This window comes from Rattus norvegicus, chromosome 2 (assembly GCF_021556685.1).
Source record: "Rattus norvegicus strain SHRSP/BbbUtx chromosome 2, alternate assembly SHRSP_T2T, whole genome shotgun sequence".
In the NCBI taxonomy this organism is placed as follows: domain Eukaryota; kingdom Metazoa; phylum Chordata; class Mammalia; order Rodentia; family Muridae; genus Rattus; species Rattus norvegicus.
The window spans coordinates 184890332-184900992 of NC_141535.1; the positions used below are offsets into that span (position 1 = coordinate 184890332).

The 10661-nt window shown below is 48.6% G+C and overlaps 1 protein-coding gene across 1 annotated transcript; it reads right to left on the reverse strand.

Moving 5' to 3' along the window:
- Positions 1-26: 26 nt before the first annotated feature.
- Positions 27-10017, reverse strand: Bnipl (BCL2 interacting protein like). Its single transcript, NM_001128187.2, is given in 10 exon segments — positions 27-604; positions 1641-1739; positions 1915-2001; positions 3185-3316; positions 3786-3888; positions 4534-4716; positions 7562-7786; positions 8781-8845; positions 9166-9261; positions 9933-10017. Coding segments are annotated over 10 exon segments (1071 nt in total). The 5' UTR covers positions 9977-10017; the 3' UTR covers positions 27-567.
- Between the last annotated feature and the right edge of the window lie 644 nt (positions 10018-10661).

The window sequence follows — 10661 nt, forward strand, 5'->3', positions numbered from 1 at the left end:
AACTTGTTGGTTTCCTAGGCACAGACTTAAATCTCTCATCACAGTTTATTAAAGGCCACAGGTCTGAATTTACTAAGGAGTGTGAAAACACAGGTTTTGACAGCAATTCTCAGGATCATAGGCAGCTGATGACTAAGAAGGGGTTGTTGGCTATTCAAGATTTTGCAAGCTGGCTCCTGGGCTGCCGGCAGGCTGTTGCTGACTGTGGCTGTTGGTTAAGCCCTCTTTACCTTCAATCCACCTCCCCTCAAAGACTGCTAAAACAACAAAACTGGGAAGGATTCCGGTAGTTTTGATTACAGAGAAGAAAAATGAGACCCACACATTTTACAGCTAAAGCAGAATTAAAACTCAGAGCCTTCTTTTTGGACAGCTGAAATGCAAGCCGCCCCATATATGAGGTTCCCACCCTTAAATCCCAGCTTGAAGGCAGTGTCTAGAAGTGGGTAGCACACTGAGAAATGAGGATCCAGTGGAAGTGGCGTTCAGGATGAGATGATACATTGCTCCATCATGCCGACCAATCATGATCTTTGCCTGATCCGTGGCCCTCTACCCCGTTTTGTGTTAGGTGCCTCTGGAGCCATGAAGATCTTGGTCCAACCTAGAGAGTTGGGAGGAAAAAGCAAGGTGAATTGGAGGAGCTAGAAAATTGAGTATTTGAATCGCTTCCCATCCTTCGCTCCCTAACATGTTCCCCATTGGATTTTACCTCTTCCTTGCTGGCTTACCTCTTCCTAGTGCAGAAGGCACATACGAACATATGTACAACACAGACTGTTGTGGTTTGGCCTGGAGTTGTTGGTATTTTGATGCTAATTCTGCTGCCCCAAGGACAGCTGCCTAGTAGGACTCAGGTGGCTTCATCAGAACCTTCTCCCCATTTTAACTTGTAAAATAAAGGCAAGAGCCTGTGATTGGGCAGGGGAAGGGAAGGTAGAGCAGAAGAGTGGAGAGAGAGAGGGGGTTGACGGGAGAGGAGGTGGAAGGAAGATGGAGATGAAGCACATGGCCTGGAGAAATCACAAGGTATCAGGGATCTCATAGCCAGGGGAATAGAGTTGTGTAGTGGTAGATCTGCCCAACCTATGCGTGAGCTTTGATTCCTATTAATGAAGTTGCATTTCTTTTTTTTTTTTTTTTTTTTTTGGTTCTTTTTTTCGGAGCTGGGGACCGAACCCAGGGCCTTGTGCTTCCTAGGTAAGCGCTCTGCCACTGAGCTAAATCCCCAGCCCCTGGAGTTGCATTTCTTATTTGGGTTGGAGAGGTTACTGCAGCACAGACTTTCAGTGTTGGGGTTATTCCGTGCTCCCCACCTCAGTGTCTCTTCCACGACATTTTCATCTGTCTGAATTCTCTTTACATTTACTTATGAATGTGCACACATGCATGCCATGGACTTACTCCACCATGGAGGTTCTGGAGACTGAATTCCTTTACTGACCCATCTCATGGGCGCACCCTTCATGTGGCACATAATGCAGTGTCCTTCATTTCTTCTCTAGTGCAGTTTCCCCACTGACACAACCAAAAGCAGGGCTTGTGTGTCTTAGTCCTTTGTATCTCTCCAGAGATGTTAAGAAACATGATTGGCTTTAGACATCCCACCCCAAACCAGCATTCTACAGTGCAGGACTCACTGTCTGACAGCTTCAGGTATGTGCACTTGCTCTAGCGAGATGAGCTGGGCCAGCTCCCCAAGGCTGTCAAGAAACCGGATCTTTCGTGTAAACTTGGAACTGAAGAAAGAGAATAAACCATTTACACTTCGTATTAGGAGAGTGATCCTGGAGGATCTCACAGAGGGAACTGGAGCAAGCAGAATGACAAGGTTAGAAAGAAAGCAGGGTAAGACGTCCACAACCTCAGTAGTGAAAACAGTTGAAGGGGTGTCCTTGTGCCTTGAACTCGTACCTGATGAAGGGCCGAACCAGTGCCAGGAAGGCCTTCACGTACCACGTAGCGTGGACGACCACCAGGGCTCGAAGGTTTTTCCGAAGCCTGAGGAAAAGTCCAGTGGGATCGTAAGTTCCTGTTCCACCTTTGTCCATGCTGCAGCTCCTTGGTGCCTCTTTTTTCCTAATTTCCCTGGCAGCTGTGCCTAATCACCATGCCTTGAACCCTTCCCAATTCATTCAGCCTTCTATACTCCACTTTTCGAGAATGTTCCTTTAACAGTACCTCAGTCTTTGCAACCCGTTTCCCTCCAGCCCACATAAATTCCTTTTGCAAGCTTCTCATCTCTTCACGGTGTAGGTGTAGTCCAGGCTACATAAAACTCCAAGTGGAAGCTTGGTGTGACGGTGCCCGTGACGCCAGCAGAGGCAAGGAGATCAGGAGTGGAAGGCTGACTGGGACTACACTCCCATTCTGAAACCAGCCTAGGCTACATGAGCCCCTATATAAAACAAAGTAAACCCCTCCCCCAAACAGGAAACAACAATGCTCTTAAGTGGTTAAAAAATATATATGTGTGTGTATATATATATATATATATATATATATATATATATATATAGACAGAGAGAGAGAGAGAGAGAGAGAGAGAGAGAGAGAGAGAGAGAGAGAGCAAAGAAAACTAAGCAAGGGTGAGATGGGGCAAGCCAGGCCTGGTGACGACACACGCAACTGGGGAGAGGGAGGGACAGGAAGATGAGGAGTACAAGGTTATGTCTGGCCTCATAGTTCAAGGCCAGCCTGGACTACATGGTGAGAAAACAAAGGAGGGAGAAGGCACAGGAGTACGGAATGACTTCTATGTCAGGGATGAGGGAAGAGAGAGCAGTGGAGATGCGGAAAGCAAGAGGTAAGAGTTGGAAAAGTCCATGCACCAGGCAAGATGCCACACGATTCACAAGGAAACCAAACAGGAAAGCTGTGATCTGTCCATAATGTAGCTAGTAAGTCATAAGGACGAGATGTCCTTGACTGTAGAGGATACAACAGGAGACAGTTTGAAGGGATGTGATGGACACATAAAAGAGGGCACTGGGCATGATGACTCAGGTCAGTGATCCCAGTACTCAGGCTGAGGCTTGAGGACAACATGGGCTATACGTGACAGCAAGGCAGTCTCAGAAAAGAAAAGAAAAAAACACCCACAAAGGATCCAACTGGAAGAAGAGAAAAATAGAAAATGGAAGAGACGCTAGAGAGTTGTGGCCCTCTAGTCCTTGGGTCTCACCTCCTGTCCAAGGTATGGTAACACTGCCGGATCCAGCTCAGAGGGGGCACTTGGGCCCTGCTTGTGCCTCCGCTCAAGTGAACAAGCAGATAGTTTTCAGCTACCAGCAGCTCCAAAGTTCCCACCATATACCTGGGGACAACATTGTAGGGAAGGCATATGCTGGGTATATGATGGGCATGGGCCTTTTCTGTTTGGCTAGAAGTTTTGTGACAAAGGACGAGATGGCATAGACCAAGAGGACCTGCAGTCCATGCTTGGAAAAGCCTGTGAAGTTAGCCCTTACAAAACACTGGACAAAGCCACCATCTAGTTACTGATTCCAAAGTGACCTAAGACCTACAGGCCCTAGAGTCACCTAATAAGGCAATACCCATACCTTACCAGCACATCACTACCTCCCCTCCCTTCCCCTGTAAAAAGCCCACATCCCAGCCAGGTGAGCAACTTCCCTGACTTCCTCCTGGGAACCCACCCAGGAGCCATCAATTCTCATTAAGCCCGCTTTTACACTTTCAGTTTGACTTAATTTGTTAACGCAGTGGTGTTTCCCGCCCCCAACTTAGTCCCCTCCATGAGCCCTTTGAGACTTCCACCTCACCTGAATAGGTGTTCCATGACGTAGGTGTAGTTGGGGATGCTGCTTCGGGGTAGATAGCAGGAAGCAAAGAGGATGACAGCATTGAGGCCATCGCCATGGTAACCTGAAGACCAATATGAGGAAAATGAGTTCAGTCACAGATCTGTAAATAGACAGCACTTGGGTTTAGGGTGAAGGGTGCTGAGGGTCTTTGGAAGTCCAAGAACGGAGGTTAAAGAACCCAACAACTGAACCTCCAGCTAAGTCATGTCAGTCAAACTGTCAGCGTTTCGGGGACTTTTTTATCTTGTGTATGGCTGTTTTGTTTGCCTGTGAGTATGTGCACTGCGGGGATCAGAAGAAGTTGTGAGACTTCCCTGGAACTGGAGTTACAGTTGTGAGCTGTCATGTGGGTCCTGGGAACCCAGCCCAGTTGTGAGAGCAAGTGCTATCCCCTGCTGAGCCATCTCCCAGCAAGGCTGTCACTGTCACTGTAGCTCTCTCCCTGCTGAGCCATCTCCCAGCAAGGCTGTCACTGTCACTGTCACTGTCATTGTAGCTGTTGTTTCATGTACCATTGTGCACATGCACAGATGGGTCTACGTGGGGGGTCAGAGGACAACTTCGGTGGAGTTGATTCTCTTCTCAAACCTCTCCATGGATTCTGGGATCAAATTCACGTTGGCCGCATGCATGGCCATGGCCTTCACTCACAGCCCCAGGCCAAACAGTGCCACAGCCTCGGCCTTTGTACAGCCTTCGCCATTACCTCCGTGAGATAAGACTTTCCTATAGGGCTCGATGATGGTCATGTCCACTCGCTGCTCTCGTCGTCCTGTTCGAAACACTCTCCAACGGTGGCCGTCTTCTCCAGCCACGTCGCACACACAGCCCCGGCCCAGCCTTTCAGCTGCCTCACTGGCCCCCAGGCCCTCTGCGCGAGGCAAATCATCTAAAACGCACGGGAGGGAAGAATGAACGAACAAGGCAGATTTCTTGTAATCTCTCGGATGGATAGAGTTTACTCCTTCAGGTTTTTTGTTTGTTAGGGCTTTTGAGAGCACTCACTGTGTGGCTCAGGCTAGCCTCCAACTCCTGCCTCAGCCTCCTGAGTGCCAGCACACTGTTTTAACATCTCAGGTTTCAATATTTCTGCTGGCTCAAACTCACTCAACTCACTAACTCAACTCACTGTGTTTCTTCTGCCTCTTCTTAACTTTCCCTTCTGCTAGACTGTGGCCTTAGGATTCTGGATTCTGTCTCTCTGTTTCTCTCTGTCCTTTTCCCCCTACCACAAACCCTCCTTCCTTCCCTCCTCACCTCTCTCTCTCCCTCTCTCTCCCTCTCTCCCTCTCTCCCTCTCTCTCTCTCTCTCTCTCTCTCTCTCTCTCTCTCTCTCTCTCTCTCTGTGTGTGTGTGTGTGTGTGTGTGTGTGTGTGTGTGTATTTAGCCTTGGCCATCTTGGAACTCAGTCTATAGGCCCAGGCTAGCCTGGAACTCACAGAGGTCTGCCTGTCTGCCTCCTGAGTGAGTGCTGGGATTAAAGATGTGGGCCAGCAACCATGTACATGGCTGGCTTTTTAAAACATGGGTTGTGGGGATGTAACTCAGGTCCTCCTGCCTGTATGGCAAGCAGTTTGCCAACTGAGATATCAGCCCAAGTTGTTTTCAGTCTCCTGTCATTAAATGTGGCCAGACATCCCATGATTAAAACCTTTGTATTACTCCTCATTGTTTAGCCTACAAAAGTCTATACCCCTCAGCATAGCAACAAGAGCCCCTAAGAGTTCAAGATATGAACTTTGCCGGCTTAACCCAGCACTATCTTTTGATATTCTTCCTCTGCCTCCCAGCCCTTCATACATAGTCAGGCTTTGTGCTTTGAATTCCCCAGTGTTCTGAGCTATTGCCTGAAATGCTACAGCTATCTGGAACATCCCCACTCTAACCCTGATAAACATGACCCTTAGCATTCAGCCCTAGACTCAGAATCTTCTCAAAATCCCTAACATCCACGTGGAGAGCCTCACTTTCAGCTGATTTTTCCTTGATACTTAGTTTCTACTAAACACTGTTGCCTAAGGTTAGGGCGCCTTGCATTTGTCTTTGTTTAGTTCCTTTGCAAGACAAGGCTTCACACAGTAGCTCCTTTGGTAGACTAGACTGTCCTCAAACTCCTGTCAATCTTCCCGCCTCAGCCTTAGAGTTGAATCACAGGCACGCAGCCACCCCCACCCAGAGTCTTGTCCTTATTCCCTCAGGCTGTCAGGGTGGCATCTGGCTGTACTCCCAGCACTTGAGAGACCAAGACAAGGAGGATCTTGAGTTTGAGACCAGCCTGGGTTACAAGAGACACTCTGTCAACAGTAGTAACAAGTCAGTCCTAGATCAGGAAAGCATGGAACAGGCATTTACTTTCTATCTGTCTGTCTGTCTGTCTGTCTGTCTGTCTGTCTGTCTGTCTGTCTGTCTATCTGTCTTTCTTCTTTCTTTCTTTCTTTCTTTCTCTTTCTTTTTGCCTCATCATTTTTCTCTTTTGTTTGCTTTTTTTTTATCTTTGTGACAAGGTTTTATTATGTATCCCAGGCTGGCCTCACATACAGAGCTCCACTTGCCTCTGCCTCCCAGATGCTAGGATTAAAGGCTTGAAACCACTACACAGGGCTTTGATCTTTATCTTTATTATTAATTATTATTTTATGTGTATGAGTGCGTTTCTTGAATGTATGCTGAGTACCACATGTGTACCTGGTACCTGTGCAGGCCAAAAGAAGGTGTTAGATTTCTGGGCCATTATGTGGGAGCTGGGGAAGGAAGCCATGTCCTCTGGAAGAGCAGTTAGTGCTCTTAACTGATGAGCCACCACTTCTGCCCTTCGATCTTTTTCTTAATAAATTTCTCCTCCTAGTCCTTGGCTGGTCTCCTATCCACTCTGGAAGCTGCTCCCTTTCCCTTTTGAGGAAATCTATGCTGCCTGTCCGGCTTCTCAGCTACCGCCTCAACTTCTCTTTCTCCTTCCTTCTTTTTCTTTTCTTTTTTTTTTTTAAGATTATTTATTTTACGTATGTGAGTACACTGTAGCTGTCCTCAGACACACCAGAAGAAGGTTTCGGACCCCATTACAGATGGTTGTGAGCCACCATGTGGTTGCTGAGATTTGAACTCAGGACCTCTGGAAGAGCAGTCGGAGCTCTTGACCACTGAGCCATCTCTCCAGCCCCCTTTCTTTTCTTTTCTTTTTTTTTTTTAAAGATTTATTTATTTATTATATATAAGTACACTGTAGCTGTCTTCAGATACACCAGAAGAGGGCATTGGATCTCTTTACAGATGGTTGTGAGCCACCATGTGGTTGCTGGGAATTGAACTCATGACCTCTGGAAGAGCAGTCGGGTGCTCTTAACCGCTGAGCCATCTCTCCAGCCCCCCCCTTTCTTTTCTTTTCTTTCCTCCTTCCTTCCTTCCTTCCTTTCTTTCTTTCTTTCTTTCTGATTCATTCATTATCTGAAATTGTATGAATGTTTTACTTGCACATATGTATGTGCACCACATGCATGCCTGAGGCCCCTGAAGGTCAAAAGAAGGCATCAGATCCCCTGAGACTAGAGCTCGACCATGGCCATGTGGGTGCCAGTTATTAAATCCAGGTCCTCTGGAAGAGCAGCCATGCTCTTAACCACCGAGCCAACACTGCTGCCTCCCTGATTAGCCTAACATCCCGTCCCATCCATTCACCTCGAGCTGCATGTTCTACTAGCTTCTCCTTGCACCAACCCCACCCTTGGCTCTGCTCTCACCTTCCCATTCAAACTCGTGTCCACTGTCCAGCTGCTCGGAGTCTGAAGGCGTCTCCAATTCGTCTACCTCCAAGTCCAAGCTGGCATCAGAAGAGGAAGATGCAGAGCAGGAGGGAGAGGCTCCATTTTCTCCTGCTCCCTCAGTCAGACTCAGCTGCAATTCTGGGGCAGAAAGACGCTTCCGCATAGGGCGCTGACCACACAGGGCCAGACTGCTGGGGGTACCTGTGATTGGAGACAGGAGAAGGAGAATACACAGACGGAAAAATGTGTGCATGGCTGGTGATTTGAGATCCCCGTGTAGACTGGAGGCAGATTCCTGTAATGACAACGCTACAAAGGAGGACAAGAGGATCATGGTTCAAAGCCATCTTGACTACAGACTGAGCTGTAGAGCAGCCTGGGGTACACGAGTCTGTATTAAAAGAAACCCACAAATGCACAGGGACTCCTATATACAGAAGTCTCGATGTCAGGCTTGGTGGCTCACATCTGCAATTACAGCATTGGGGAGGCAGAGGCAGGAGGATAGCCGCAAGTTCCGGCCTCTTGGTTTTGTGTATATGGGTTTGTCTCATATGTGTGTTTGTGTGTGTACCACATGTGATGCTCTCAGAGCCCAGAAGGGAGTGTCAGATCCCCTGGGACTGGAATTAAAGCTTGGTTGTAAAGACATCATGTAGGTTCTAGGAATCAAACCAAGGACTGTAAGAATAGCCAATATTCCCCACTGCTGAGCCATCTCTCCATTCCTGGTAAGTGCAATTTTGAGTCCAACTTAGCCTACATCAGTTTGAGACCAGCCTGGGCTAGAAAGTTGAGTTAGTCTCAAAGAAACCCCATCATACTACAGGCACAGTGACGATCGCCTTTGATCCCAGCACCCAGGAAGCAGAGGGAGATCTCTGTGGGTTCAAAGTCAGCCTAGTCTACAAATGAGTTCCAAGTCAGCCAGGACTATATAGAAAGACACTGTTTCAAACAAACAAGCAAACAAATAAATCACTGAACAAAAGATCAAAAGCCACCAAGCACCAACAGTAACTAAAGTTAAATTCTAAGTAGATAATACCTGTGGGTTTTGAGAAAGGGCCCAGGGCAAGTAGAAAGGGAGGAAGTTGGGCTGCAGAGACAGAAGCTACACAGTAACACCCTGGCCTTAGCAACAGTGCCAGAAGTCAGCTCTAACCCAGGTCTAGTTTCCACCTCCTTTCCCTACCTGCCTGTGAGCCCCTCTGAGCGTCTTCAGTGTCTCCAGACCGGCTAGCCTCCTCCGGAAGCAATCTAGAGGGGAGGGATTGAAAAGTAGCTTAGACACAGAACCCTAGCCAATTGCCTTGTCAGCCTTCCCTCTCCACCATGCTTGTTTCTCTTCTTGCCCCAATTTCCCCTAAAGTTGTTTGGTTTTAGGTCTATGGGTGTGTCTTGCCTACATGATGACTTGTGTACCACACATGTGCCTGGTGCTCTGGGAGCCCAGAAGAAGGTGTCAGATCCTCTGGGACTGGAGCAAGGGGTGCTTGTGAGGCACTGTGTGACTTCTGAGACTCAAACCCAGGACCTGTGAAAGAGCCACAGGGAGGGCAAACTGCTCCCAGCCTCACCTAGGAAACTCTTCATCTTGCCACTCCTCCTTCAGCTCCAGCTCTCCAAGGCTCAGGGCTGCTCCTGGTTCCGAGGCTCCTGCCTTCTCCTCAGCCCTGAGAGTCAATGCCCCAGAAGAAAAGACCATGAGACAAACTAGACGGTATCCTAAGGCAGCCAGACACTGGTGTGAAGAACAAGCCTCGGAGGCCATGTCCATGTGTACGGGCGTTTCCCTTCCCACCTGCAGAGCAGGTCATCTGCTGCTGAGCTTAGCAGAGGGGACGGCCTAGCTAGCTAATCCATGGCAGTGGCTTCATCTACATTGTAGGAGTGAAAGGCAGCCACATCTCCACTGGCTGGAACCCGGACAGCCTGGCCAGGTAACCCTGGGCGAAGCAGCAGCAGATGGTGTCTCATCAGCCCAGCCTTTCCTCTGCTGTGCTTGGAAACTATGGGACAGGTAGAAGGACAGTGGGAGAATGGAGAGTCACAGGAAGCAGAACCAGGGGATGGGAGTTAGACGAGAGAAAGAGAGAGAGAGAAAGAGAGAGAGAGAGAGGCAGAGACAGAGAGACAGAGAGTCAGAGAGGTCTATTGCACATAAGACAGAAACTTTTCTTTAAACTGTAGAATTGGTTCTGTGCTATATTCATTCCCTGTTCCAAACTACCCCGTCCCTTCTCTGCTAACTCCTTTTCTTCATGCTCTTCTTTGAGGAAGCCGGGAAGGCCTGGCTGGTAGGAAATGCCCTCTCTGGCTCCAGTCAGGTCAAGGCCTCACTTACCCTTCTTCTAATGTCTCTTTTCCTGTTTCTTGCCTGGTTCCCATCTTCACAAGTCGTCCTGTGTTCTGTGGGCACTTGAGGAGGATAGGAGGCCGTGGTCCCAGCCCCCAAACTTTTTACTTCTCTGTGTCAGCTGTTGCTCTGCCTCTAAGGAGGTAGGAGGTGTGGAAGGGAGGTAACCTCATCTTCAAACAGGTTTTGCCACCTCCCCTCCCAAGGAGCAGGTTTGCCCAAAAGCCCGGCCTCTTGTGTGGGGGCGGGCTTTCGGGTGAAGAAAGATTTCTAGGATACTGATCCGTCTCCATTCCAGATTCTTTATAACCTGGAAGCCCTTTGTTTTGCTCTTTAAGGGGTGGGGGAGGTGCTAAAGCTAATTTTGCGTGTGTCAGTATGTGTGCATTCCTGTAGAAACCTGAAGCTGGCACTGGATATCTTCCTCTATCTGCCTAGGCAGTCTCAATTGAACCCAGGCCTCACTGATTCCGCTAGGGCTCCCCTGACCAGCCTTCCAGAGTGCCTGGGTTTCAGGTGGATGCTACGCCTGTCCAGCCTGTGTGTCCCTTGGATCCACAGTTAGGTCCTCTTGCTTGGATGAGTGCCTTACGCATGGAGCCAACTCCCCAGCCTTTTATTTTTCTAAGTGTCTTACATTTTAGAACAGTCTGATATGGAATGGGTGGTCACATGACCTGTCTGCCTCAGGTTGCGCCAGGAGCTAGGTTTACTCTT